Source organism: Oratosquilla oratoria, chromosome 6 (genome assembly GCF_046742065.1).
Source record: "Oratosquilla oratoria isolate Oo_2021 chromosome 6, ASM4674206v1, whole genome shotgun sequence".
Classification (NCBI taxonomy): domain Eukaryota; kingdom Metazoa; phylum Arthropoda; class Malacostraca; order Stomatopoda; family Squillidae; genus Oratosquilla; species Oratosquilla oratoria.
In genome coordinates, this window is record NC_134782.1 from 13,687,495 (window position 1) to 13,701,024 (window position 13,530).

The following is a 13,530-nucleotide window of genomic DNA, read 5'->3' on the forward strand; positions in this document are numbered from 1 at the left end:
TAAAATCTTCAATCTCAAGCACGTGCTTTGGACAACAGAAGGATGCTGCCCCGAGCAGTGGGCAGGACACAGGGATGACCCTTCATCCATGAGGAGCTAAGGTGGGAGGGAAGCTGGAGTGGTGGATGGGAGTGGAATGGATGAGAGTGGGTGCATGCCTTGACTGGCATACCTCCCTTATATGGGAGAAGAACTCCTTTGGTTATATAGAACCACTCATCTTCACGTCTACAGCTTTAGTCCCAACAATCAACAAAACAGACACTTTACTATAAAGATAAAGCATTGAGAATAATGACAAGATCCACCAAAACCACCCCACTAGAACACCTACACTCAGAAACCAAAATCCTCTCAATGGAATATCACATGAAAATGATATATTCACAGTTTTATGCAAGAGCCCTCAACCCAATTCACCAATCCCATTCATCATACATACTCAGCCATAAAACAACCTACCACCAGTATCATACAGCACATCCATACAAAAGCACATTTGCACTCAGATCACAAAACAAGCTCTTCAAGACAAACACAATACTCCAACAAACCCCTCCGTTACATCAGCCCTACAGAAAAATACTTCTCATGAAAGGCAAAACCAGAAGCAAGACACACACTAGCACATTTGCATTCAAGAAACCACCCAGCTCTACAACAGTACCTGCACAGAATAGGCTTGGCTGAAGACTCAAACTACCCTACATGTAACCATCACACAAAGGATACCAAGCATCTCATCCTTCCTTGTGTTTGAATCTATCGCTGATAAACCTATAGAATAGTTTAGCTTCACCTTTACATTTATCAATAACACTCTTCTGAAAGTTTCCTTCTCTTCTTTGATTTTGTAAATATTAACTTCTCTTCCTGTTCTTCATTTCTTTTATTCTTTATTTCATCCATGGCATACACTTGATCTTATAGTTTTCACATAAACAAATTGATTCTTTTTCCAAATTTTCTCTAGCTCACATCTGATCACACCCAAGTTGTAAAATTTTAAAAAATTGTCCACTTCTTAGTTTCATTTCCAATCTATTTGATATGATATTATATATATATATATATATATATATATATATATATATATATATATATATATATATATATATATATATATATATATATATATATATATATATATATATATATATATATATATATATATATATGGAGAAATCCTAATAAATTTGTCTTCCTAAAACTGAATCTGCCTTGACTGTACAATTTTGTTTCTCGGCTCTATCTTTGTCCAACATGTGGAATTCAAATGCTTCACATTCATTTTTTCCTTTTGGTCATGCATACATCAAGAGGTCAATAATACCATGTTCTCCCATCTTACTTATATTGTCTTTTACCTACTATATCTTCCACTGCAATATTCAACAAAATGCCATCCCAGGAATTTCCATCACAACATGCTCTCCATTACAGTAGTCCCTCAAATAACGCGGATTCGAATAATGCAGATTCAATCATACGCGGATTTTATTTCAAAACCATCTCAAATGTAGAAAATTGTTTTAAAATTCGCACAGAGTTGGGCACGCATACGCACACACGCGGCAACATCGCAAACATTTGTGGTGACTGCTTTCTATTTTACCATATACAGTTGATCCTCATATAATGCGGTCATTATGTACACTGGGAACTGCTCAAACAAGGGTGTGGGGTGAGGGGAAAACCGTGGGTGGCTGCCTGAGGTCACGTGTCAACCTCCGGGGCGTTACAATAAATCGCGTTATCTGAGGAACGACTGTATATATTTTGTATTTTACTTATATTCATTTCATTTTATTTTATTATTATATTCCACTTTCCAATATTTCATTATTGCTGTTTTGTCTCACTTTGATCATTTATGTAAAGTTAAGATTGTTTGTTGTTTGTTGGTTGCAATCCATTAGCGGTGCGCTTGATTCTACCTGTTCCCGCAACTTGTGCGGTGACCCATTCCTTAGTCTCTCACCATTCGTTGTGCTGGTCAATTGCTCTGGAAGTCGTGTTCATTCCCCTCCACGTGTTCTTCCCATGGCACCGATACCCTCCTCTAAGCCAACAAAGACAAAAGATTCAAGGAAAGGCTGGAAAAATTGCTAAGCGAGAAAGGAAGTGTATGACATTATCAGAAAAAATTGTCATTTTGAACAAACTGAGAAGTGGTATGTCCTATGCATCATGTGTAATATAGCAATAGAAAATTAAATATTAATTTTGTAAATTAAAATGTATCACCGTAATATGCAATTTTGTGTGCGGAAATGAAAAAGAAAAAAGGCGTTATAACAGATTTTTTTAAGTAACGAAGTCGTGTACGACGAATGGTACGCCATGTTTGTTATGGTAGATGCCGACGTCGAAGATATGAAAGGATGATAAATTGGTCTAAAGTAAACTAAACTAATCTAACCGGTAAATCTTTAGTTTCGACCATGGGAGGAATAGAGCAATAGGAAATTAAATATTAATTTGTATACTCTGCAAGCTGAGAGAGTGGTTGAAAAGCCCGCCAACGTCTCTCACAACGACGAGAACAAGGACGAGCCGGATGACATCTAATTTGCAGGTAATGATTTAATAAACACAGGTTAGGATAGTTTAGTTTAGTTTACCTTAGACGAATTTATCATCCTTTCATATCTTCAACGTCGGCATCTGCCATAACAAACATGGCGTACCATCCGTCGTACACGACTTCGTTACTTAAAAAATCTGTTTTAGCACCTTTTTTGTTTTTCATTTCCGCACACAAAATTGCATATTACAGTGATACATTTTAATTTACAAAATTAATATTTAATTTTCTATTGCTATATTCCTCCCATGGTCGAAACTAAAGATTTACCCCGGTATTTAATATGAAATATCAGCATATGCGGATTTGGTTATGCGCGGTAATTTCAGGAACCTAACCCCCACGTTATTCGAGGGACTACTGTACTTCTAATTTAACTTACAATTGAAATTTCCCATTAACAAAAATTACATTATCATTTTGCTCAATCATTTCCCTTTGGAGGAGAGATATGTCTGACAATATTTCTGGATATTCACTTTTAAAGGCCTTTACCAGTGGTTTTAATTTTGTTGTTACCTTATATAACCCTGAAATTTACTTTAATTCAACTCCTGTATCTAAATAGTTTAAAACTAGTCAATCTAAAGTAAGTTTTTACTTCCTAGTATATCAAAGCACTGATCTTATAAATATACTCTTTCAAAAACAAAATATTTTGGTTGCATAAAAGCAGAAAATGAAGTGCTTAAAAAAGAAAAAGCTGCTCGAAAACAATGCAAAAGCCTTTATCTGCTTGCATGCCAGTGGTAAGGACTGTAACAACAGCAATGGCTGCAGCAGCTGCAATAAAATAAACAGCAACAGCAGTAGCAGCAAAGCCTCAGGGTGACTTGATAAAAGCTCTTCAACTCATTATTCAGCAAACCAAATCAGTACGTAACAAATTTGTAATTGTAGCCATGGAAAGAGAAGGAAGATAATGTTGTGACTAAGAAAAATAGTATTATTGTACATCTCATGTGCTATATATGTGGTATTTCTGTGATTCAATAGTTTGATACAAAGCTTACAGCAAATCTAAGCAATTTGTTCGTGTGTAATAAATTGATGAAAGAGTGACAGGCAAAAATGCCTGTGCCAGATCTAATTCAATCCTAAAAAAATATGAAGTTGTGCCGAACAAGATAATACTGCACCTACAGTGCAAGAATGAGCTATGTTGTTATTGATTTCCAGATTCTTATCAATCTGAAGTGGGAGGAGGGGGTGGATTGCAAGTAAAAATGTGCATACAATGCCAAAATCAAACACAAGGAAACAATTGTGAAATGTTAATAACATATATGACAGGGTGGAAATACAACCTATAAACAGCTTCATAAGTATAAAACACAATTCTTTAGGAAACATTAAGTTATAAAGATTATCAAAATAAAGGTATTTGTTTGGTTAGAAGAAAAAATTGATATTAGCAACTGGGAAAACTATTACAATTATGTTCTTAAAGAGAAACATGAACTAATTTTTTACATATATCTAAATACAAGTTTTTCAAACAAATAAAAATAATCATATATGTTATTGGTGATTAGGATCAAACACATGTAGTTCAGAAATCATACAAGTAATGAAAGGGGTAAGTGATTATGTACTGATTAGTGATTAAGAGAATAAAACATTTACATGGTTAGTAAAAACAAAACAAAAAAACTTACTAAAAAAAAATGTATATCAAGTGGTTTGGAAAAAAAAAAAAGTTTAAATACAGCACAACTGCAGTAGCACGCTTAACTCAGCCCAATAATTTCACTTACTCTTGCAAACTAGGCCCTCTGGTGTTACGCACAAACAAAGAGGTCTCCAAGTTAGCACTGCAACCCAGTGATATGATGACTGTGCAATGTGGAGCATTTCAGTATTGAATAACTATCTTGTGTCAAAAGCCTTGAATCATTAACTGTCTAGCCACTAACTTGACTTTCCTCACACTTGCATACTTTCCATGCAAATAAATCTTTCTTTAAATGCTAAGCTTCCATTGTACACATAGTCTAGATATCATCTCCTTCAAATACACAAATCAGGTGATCAAAATCCAGCATATATTGAGACACCTGATGCAAAGAGCTCAACTTTGTTCAACTGAGGAAAATGGGAAAGGAAACTGATCATAACATTCAGTGTTCAAGAAAAACAACCAAACAAGTCACTTTTGATGTAACTTTGAAAATAAAAATGAGCTAAGTGGAAGGCAAAAACCAAATGATCTAATATTCATATTCAATAATTTAGACTACCAAAAAAAAAAAAATTAATTGAAAATAAAACATAAATAAAATCAAATTTACATCAAACAATGGCTAAGGAATGCTTCTGCAATTCTGTCATGTTTAAAACTAAATAAATATAACAAGCTTGAAGCCACACAAGAATTATACGACATGAATTTCATTGCATTCCAGCACCTGCTTATCATTTGATCAGAAACATTCTGTGTATTTATAATATAAAATGTCTATTTGAAAAAGGAAGTACAAAAACTCCCAATAGCTATTAAAATGAACCCATCTACACACTCAAAAAAAAAAAATAATAATAATAATAATAATAATAATAATATTAGTGGTGGGGGAAAAGAATACTGCCACCAAGTTTTCCCACTTGGATCGTAAGAGGCGAGAAGAAAGGGACGGGGAGAGGGACTAGGTATCCTTCTCCCTGTAGCCCCAAGGGGCAAATTCCTAAATCAAAAAGAAAAGGCATAAGGGGTGCTGGCGGGCCTCGGGCCAACACCCTAAGGTTTGGGTCTTTTAATGTGCATGGATGTGGTACAGATGAGAGCAAAAGGGAAGAGATAGGTAGTATGTTTGTGAGAAGAAAGTTGGATGTGTTGGCTTTGAGTGAAACTAAGTTGAAAGGGAAGGGTGAGTGTATGTTTGGGAGTGTAAGTGGGAGGTTATCAGGAGTGAAGAGAGGGCGAGGGAGAGAAGGGGTGGCTATTCTAGTAAGTAAGGAGATAGGTAAAGGGATAGTGGAGTGGAAGGAGGTTTCCTCAAGGATAATGTGGATGAAGGTGAAACTGGGAAAGGAGATGTGGGTCTTTGTAAGTGCATATGGGCCGGGCAGTGAGAAGAGCATGGAAGAAAGGGAGGCCTTTTGGATAGATTTAAATGAGTGCATAGAGGGTTTAGGAAGAAATGTCAATGTAATAGTACTGGGAGACCTAAATGCTAGAGTGGGAAATGGTCCAATCGATGGAGTGGTTGGGAAGTGTGGAGTTCCAGGAAAGAATCGTAGTGGAGAGTTGATGGTGGAAATGTGTCTAGAAAGAGAGCTGATGATAGCAAATACAGTGTTTCGGAAGAAAGTCAAGCATAAGTACACATGGGAGAGGGTGGTGGAGGGGGGGTGGTAGATAGAGCACTAATGGATTATGTAGTGGTAAATAGGATTATGATAGGAAGAGTTAAGGATGTACATGTGCTAAGGGGAGAGGGTGGGGGAATAGATCAGAAGTGGAAGGAAGGTGGAGAGGAGAAGGATAGAGGAAAAGGAGAAAGGGACAAAAGGTAGGGAGGTTCTTAGAGTGAACTCCTTGAATGAAAAGGAAAAGGAGAAGGAGTACGAAAAGAAGCTGAAGGAGGAGTGGGAGGGAGTAAAGGATAGAGCAGAGATGGGTGTGGAGGAGGAATGGGGATGGTTCAAGGAGGGAGTCTTAAAGTGTGCAAGGATGGTGTGTGGAACAAGAAGGACAGGGGGAAATAGAAGAAAGGGTAGTGAATGGTGGGATGAGGAAACAAAGAAGGTTGTAGAAGAGAAGAAGCGAGCATTCACAGATTGGTTACAAAAGAGGACAGGGGAGTCATATGAGACGTACAAAGAAAAGAAAAGAGAAGTAAAGCAAAAGGTAAAGGAGGCAAAGAGGAGAGCAGATGTGAAATGGGGTAGGAGTATGACAGAAAATTTTGAAAGTAATAAAAAGATGTTTTGGAAAGAAATTAAGAGAGGAAGAGGAGGCGAATCAAGTAGGGAAGAAAAGGTAAAAGGTACAGATGGAGAGTTGATAATGGAAGAGATGGCAGTGAGGGGAAGATGGGCAGAATATTTTAGGGAGTTGCTGAATGTGAAGGAGGATAGGGAAGGAAAGATAGCTGCAGTGGGAAATACGAAGAAAATGAGAGTGATGAGTGAGGAGAATGGAGGAGAAATAAGGAAGGATGAGGTGAAAGCAGTTGTAAAGATGATGAAAGCAGGTAAGGCACCTGGTCTGGATGGATGTCATGCAGAATGTCTGAAAAAGGGAGGTTCAGTGATGGTGGACTGTTTGGTGAGATTATTTAATGTTTGCTGGAGAGAGGGTAGAGTACCGGAGGACTGGAGTAGTGCCTGTATAGTTCCTCTTTACAAGGGAAAAGGGGACAAGTGTGAATGTAGTAATTTCAGAGGGATTAGCCTGTTGAGTGTAGTAGGGAAGGCTTATGGGAGAATCTTAATTGAGAGGATTAGGAGAGGAACAGAAGGAGTAATTGGTGAGGAACAGTGTGGATTTAGGACGGGTAGAGGTTGTGTAGATCAGATCTTTGTGGTAAGACAGATATGTGAGAAAGCTATAGGAAAGGGGAAGGATGTTTTTTGGGCTTTTATGGATCTGGAAAAGGCTTATGATAGGGTAGACAGAAAGGCACTGTGGGAGGTTATGCAGATTTATGGGATAGGAGGAAAGCTTTTGGGAGCTGTCAAGAGTTTTTATGTGAGTAGTAGAGCATGTGTTAGGATTGGAAATGGAAAGAGTGAGTGGTTTGAAGTAAAGGTGGGACTTCGTCAAGGATGCGTTATGTCGCCCTGGCTGTTCAACTTATACATGGATGGGGTGGTGGTGCGAGAGGTGAATGCTAGGGTAGTGAGTCAGGGATTGGAGATGGTTAAAGAAAATGGAGAAAAGTGGGAGGTGAGCCAGCTGTTGTTTGCGGACGACACTGCGCTTGTGGCAGGGTCAGAGGAGGGATTGAGGAAGCTGGTGGCAGAGTTTGGGGAGAGTATGTGATAGAAGAAAGCTAAAGATAAATGTGGGTAAAAGTAAGGTGATGAGATGTACAAGGGGTGAAAGTGGCAGTAGACTGGAAGTGAACATTAAGGGAGAGCGACTGGAGGAAGTGGATAGTTTTAGATACTTGGGTGCAAGTGTAGCAGGAAAAGGTGGAGTGAAGGTGGAGGTAGAATGTAGATTGAGAGAAGCGAGTAAATGCCTTGGTGGTTTAAAGAGTGTAATGAGAAATAGACATTTGGGAATGGATGCGAAGAGGAGACTGTATGAAGGAGTGATTGTGCCAACAGCACTGTATGGGGCAGAAACGTGGAACATAAGAGAAGAAGAGAGAAGGAGTTTGAATGTGTTTGAGATGAGGTGTCTGAGAAGTATGGTGGGGGTTACTAGGCTAGATAGAGTGAGAAATGAGGAGGTGAGGAGGAGAACAGGGGTGAAAAAGGATTTGGGAGAGAGGGTTGATGAAAGAATATTAGGATGGTTTGGACACATGGAAAGAATGAGTTAAGAAAGACTAGTAAAAGAGGTTTGGAAGGCAGATGTGGAGGGAGTGAACATGAGGGGACGTCCTAGGATGAGGTGGATGGATGGGGTGAAGGGGGCTTTGGGGAAGAGGGGAATGTCTGTTGAGGAAGGAAGGGAGAGGACGGAAGACAGAGGTGAGTGGAGAATGGTTGTATATGGATGATGTTGTGACTGCATGGGGAGAAATGGGCGGGGGGGTGGGGTAGTGTGTGTGAGTGAGTTTTGACGCAGCCCGAAGGGATTTCTCCCCGTCCTCTCCTTATATGCAAGGGGGGACGGAGAGGGGGGGTCGCCGATTAAATGAAGCGGCCTTGCTGTGGATGTGCTGTGTCCTGCGACACTGCTTCTGACCCAGGGCGGTGGGCAGGGTGCAGGGATGACCCGTCATCCAGGAGGTGCTCAGATGAGAGGAAGGGTGGGAGGGGTGTGGAGTGTATTTAGGGATGAAATGGGTGGGAGTGTTTTTATGCCTTTCCCTTTTTGGCTACCTCCCTTGGAAGGGGGAAAAAGCCTTGGTATATGTATGTATGTATTTCACTTTTCCTCCCCCACCCCTAACTCAATGAAGTGCAACTTTCACATGGTAACATAAATGAGTGTGAAAAGGAAAGGATAATCCTCTCCCATGCCTAGCCACCTCACTTAACAGGTAATGGCGAATTGAATATTCGTAATAGAAAAAAATGAACTAATAATAATAATGCTCATACTTCCTTTAACAAGCCCATTACATCCATAAAACATGTTCAGAAAATTAGACTTCCTTGTTAAACTAAAAGAATATAGCTGGGAGAGAAGACACAGAAGAAAGAAGCAGAGCATGAGAAGTATAACCAGGTGCAAGTGATGAAGCCCAGAAGGCTCGCACTTACTTGGCAAACCCGATGAAGTCCTCATGGTTGGTGTTCATGTATGCCAACTCGCAGTCGTTCATGAGAAGAATGTTCTCCTTGCACAACTGTTCTCGTTCTCGGATGTGAGTATTGATAATACGTTCTGTCTCCTCCTGCAGTCTTGGATAGCGTGACATCTATAAAGAAACCAAAAAAGAAAAAATACAGCTGAGTTTCTAAACTCTTGTTCAATATCTTTTTTTATCACAATCCATTATTCCCCCCCCCCCCAGATATCTAGAATGAAATGGGTGGGAGTGGGTATATGCCTTTTGACTTGGCAACCTCCTTGTTAAGGGGGAAAAGCCCTTGGTACATAGATAGAATCCAAACATATCACAGGTACCTTATATAACTACTGAAATAACACTAACAATTTTGACAACTGTGAACAGTTTTACTGGTGATTTATCTACTGCAACAACACAAGTCAATCCTATGTTTGGGTCAACCTTTGATTTTTGGCTAAGAAAATAGTAGTATGCCCTATGTGTAAGTCAACCATGGAGGTCAATCAATCAATTGTTGCTTCAAATTTCACTAAATAGAAAGCCCACAGCACCACAGTGACTGGTAATGGTCCTTGGAACCTCCAGCAGATGTTTGTGAGAAGAAACTTTGGATTATTGTCTATGTTATATAAGTGTGTAAATGTCTCATGTCACCGGCTCAAAGTGATATAGAGAGGAGAGCTGTTGCCTCTTGCCAGCTCTCCAGGTGTGAAAAAGTATTGGTGCTAGGGGATCTCCATGCTAAAATGTGAGAAGAGCTGATAGTAGTAGGGAGGTACAAGGTTTCTGATAAAAGCTATTGTGGTGAGACAATATTAGAAACATGTTTGGAAACAAGGATGATGATACATACATACATATACCAAAGGCTATTTCCCCCTTATAAGGGAGGTAGCCAAAAATAAAAACAAAGGCATAAAACTACTCCCACCCTTTTCATCACTAACATACTCCACTCTCCTCCACCCTCTTCCCTCCCTCTTATCTTGGCACCTCCTGGATGACGGGTCATCCCTGCATCTCGGCCACTGCCCTGGGTCAGAAGCAGTGTTGCAAGACACAGCACATCCAGAGTAAGGCCACTTCATTAAATCGGCACCCCCACCTCCCCTCTACGTCCCCTCATGCAGAAAAGGAGAAGACTGGGAGAAATCCCTTCAGGCTACATCAATTTATTTCTCACACATACTCTATCACCCCCCCATCCCCCATCCATTCCACCTCATGCATCACAGCAATCATCCATACAAAAACCATTCTCCATTCACTCCTATCTTCTGTCCTCTCCCGTCCTTCCTCAACCGACATTCCCCTCTTTCCCAAAGCCCCTATTACCCCCATCCATCCATCTCATCCTAGGTTGACCCTCATGTTCACTCCTTCCACACCTCTAGCAGTGTTTAAAAAAGACAAGCATACGTGGTAACGGGTGGTTGAAGTTGAATTAATGGACTCTATAATGGTATACTGAAACCTCATTGAAAACATCAGAAAATATGTATAGACCATTCACATGTGTACAGGATTCTATATTCTAAAATTAAATATTCCAAGAGTAATAACCTGAGCCTTACCTTCATTGCACATGTTCTAACAACACTAGTCACTTCTTGAACCACCAAGTCGACACATTTAAGGCTAGGTTCCTTGAGACGAGCTATCTGCCCCTTTACTATAGCATCAAAGGCCATATCAGGAGTAAACAGACCAACTCGGATACCATGGATGTTTCGGATGGCAAAAGCAATCTCTCGTCTTAGTTCCTTTTCGTCAAACTCCATACGAACAATTTCATATGGGAACCTTTCGTGAAAGAGTCTATTAATTTTTGCACCTCCGGACAATTCATTTGTGTTGATAACTGCAGAACCTGATCCTTCAATGCTTCTTTCAAAATCATTTTGAAGCTGCTGGATCATTCTGAAACAGAAACAAATATTTTGTTATTGTTTACACTGGAACTATATACATGTGCACATTAATCAATCTATCTGTTGCCCCAGATCTCTCACAGTAGACCCACATCTCCCAGGTAACAAGCACCAGCCATCAGATTGGCACAAGTTACTCAAGAAGGAAATATTGTTTTGGTGTCTTGACATAGTTATGGGGAAAGAACAGTGTAAAATAATGTGTTCTGTGTCTTAGCTCCCTTTTTTCTTTTTCTTTTTATTCCTGTGGTGGTATTGTCTTAATGTTGAATGATGACCCAAATGTGTACGACTAATGTTGTATGGCTAATGCTAGTGTGACTCTTACTTCTTCTCTTGGAAAGGATTTTCCTGTGGGGGTAATGTCTACAGGGGTTTGATGGAGTAAGGTATTTGGTGGTCAGTCTTGTAGAGTTTGTTTTGTGATCCGAGTGTTAATGCTTTTTGTATGCAAGTGCTGTATGGTCCAAGCATTCCTAGCCTTTTCCATTGCCACAGTTAGTCCCACCCTATCCTCTTCCACCTTCAATGGTTCAGTTGAATGTTCTGAACTCCCCCTATCATGAGATTAGGATGATGCCCCTTACAGAGGACTTTGTAGCAAGGAATCTAATGAAACATGTCCTCAGTTCAATGCACTGACTTCAGGGTTCGAACTGCCATCACCTCGACCTAAACCACAAATTATGACACTCCCTGCTATGCCACTGAGCATCTACATTCAATAAATCTCTGAAATACTCTACCCCTCTTCTCCTTATTGCCATTACTTACATTATCAGAAAAGAAGAAAGTGCCATCAAGAAACTGAAAAACTTTCATGCAATGGGTCAGACATGTTATCTACCTCCTGAAACATGTGGCCCCTGAAGCAATAAGTGCCTTGACAGACATCTTCAAACATTCCTTGTCACCTCTTTAAGAACCAAAAGATTATACAATGGGGTCCCCTACACTCCTACAGAGCAATACCCATCATTAACCTATCCAAACATTACCTCCCTATATTAAACCCTGACCATATCATCACAGCTCTCAATTACACAGATACATACATACATATACCAAAGGCTTTTTTCCCCTTACACAGGGGGTAGCCAAAAAGAAAAAGGCATAGAAATACTCCCACCCATTTCATTTCCCATATATTCCACTCCCCTTCACCCTCCTCCCTCCCTCCTATCTTGGCACAGATGATGGATAATAATAGTCAAGCACCACAACTATAAATTCACCTCAATACAATACCCAGGGCAATGGGCAAGATGCAGGAATGACCCATCACCCAGGAGGAGCCAAGAAAAGAGGGAGGGATGGAGGGATGGTGAATGGGAGTGGAGTGGGTGGGGATGAAGTGGGTGGGAGAGGAATTATGCCATTTGACTTTAGCTACCTCCCTTGTGTGTGTGGGGGGGGGGGGAGCCTTTGGTATATGTATATACAATGGAAATATGACAGATACAAAACAGAATGACAGTCTCAAGTCCTCCATGAAGCTACTCATCCTCTTCCATACGGTAATGCCTACATAGGTGTCACGAGGTGCAAGCAGATGTATGAGGATGCCGGCATTGGTATCCCAATTACATTTATCTTGTAGTTGTAGCTGAGTAACCCCTAAATTCTGTGAACTGGCTTGATTGCATTTTCTGTGTTTATTATTACTCTGAGTGAAAGAGAATGAGTAAATCAGCAGTGACTTTTTTTTACAACATGAGTATTGTGATGCATCATCGTCCATCATGCATCCGATGCTGTGCACAAGAATTTGACTTGTACTGAAGAGGTTAACCTCAACTACCATGTGTCCAAGGATCACCCAACAGTCAAATTAAATTATTCTCCTCTCCCACTGGACAAAAATCCTAAAATATCAGGTTTTACAATAGATACATATGTGACCTTCGCTCCAAACATTAAAGACTTCACAAAGAAAACAAATAAGAAATTGAACATACTTAATACAGTGGCAGTTACTGGATTTGGACAGCAGAAACACTTATCATTATATTAATTATTCATACAAATTACACTTAACTAAGTATCCACAACAATGTATACAACAATTAAGAAAACAGACATCCTACAAACAACACAAAATAAAGCAGTAAGAATAGGACTGGCTCCATTAAAGTAACACCTATAGAACATCTACACATAGAAACCTAAATCCTTCCCAAAAAGCAATAAATTAAAATGATAGGAGGCAGAAAGTTCTACACTAGAAACCTTGTACACTCCCACCCCTCACATAGCCCAATGAACACAAGAGACCCCATCATTATTCTATCATCTACAATAACCTGCCCTTAGTACCCTGTAACACATCCATGCAAAAACATACACTCACATCACAAAAGAAGAACTCTACATAAGAATGCTAAGTTCTATACTTCACCCAACTCCCCTAGAAACCATCCCAACAAAGAAATCACGCCCAAGACAAGAAAGAATTGCACTAATATGTCTACATAGTTTCAGGCACCCTGCATTAAAACAGTACCATCACAGAATTGGCCTGGTAACAGACTCCAATTGCCCCAAATACAGCCACCTGGTGGCTGCTGGTCACCTGCAAGAGAATTAGGGCAACATA

The 13,530-nt window shown here is 39.7% G+C and overlaps 1 protein-coding gene across 10 annotated transcripts in view; it reads right to left on the reverse strand.

The window, feature by feature from the left end:
* The window catches only part of shi (dynamin-1 shibire), a 116,347-nt gene that overhangs the window by 56,892 nt on the left and 45,925 nt on the right, over positions 1-13,530 (reverse strand). For 6 of the 10 annotated variants that reach the window (XM_076186444.1, XM_076186443.1, XM_076186442.1 and 3 more), the window contains exons 7-9: positions 10,578-10,923; positions 8,972-9,129; positions 1,982-2,062 (exon numbers count right to left, since the gene is read on the reverse strand). In XM_076186444.1, the coding sequence (XP_076042559.1) occupies positions 1,982-2,062; positions 8,972-9,129; positions 10,578-10,923 (585 nt within the window). Of the gene's footprint in view, positions 1-1,981; positions 2,063-4,344; positions 4,363-8,971; positions 9,130-10,577; positions 10,924-13,530 lie in introns of all 10 variants that reach the window. The other 4 variants (XM_076186448.1, XM_076186445.1, XM_076186450.1 and 1 more) reach the window with 2 other exon arrangements.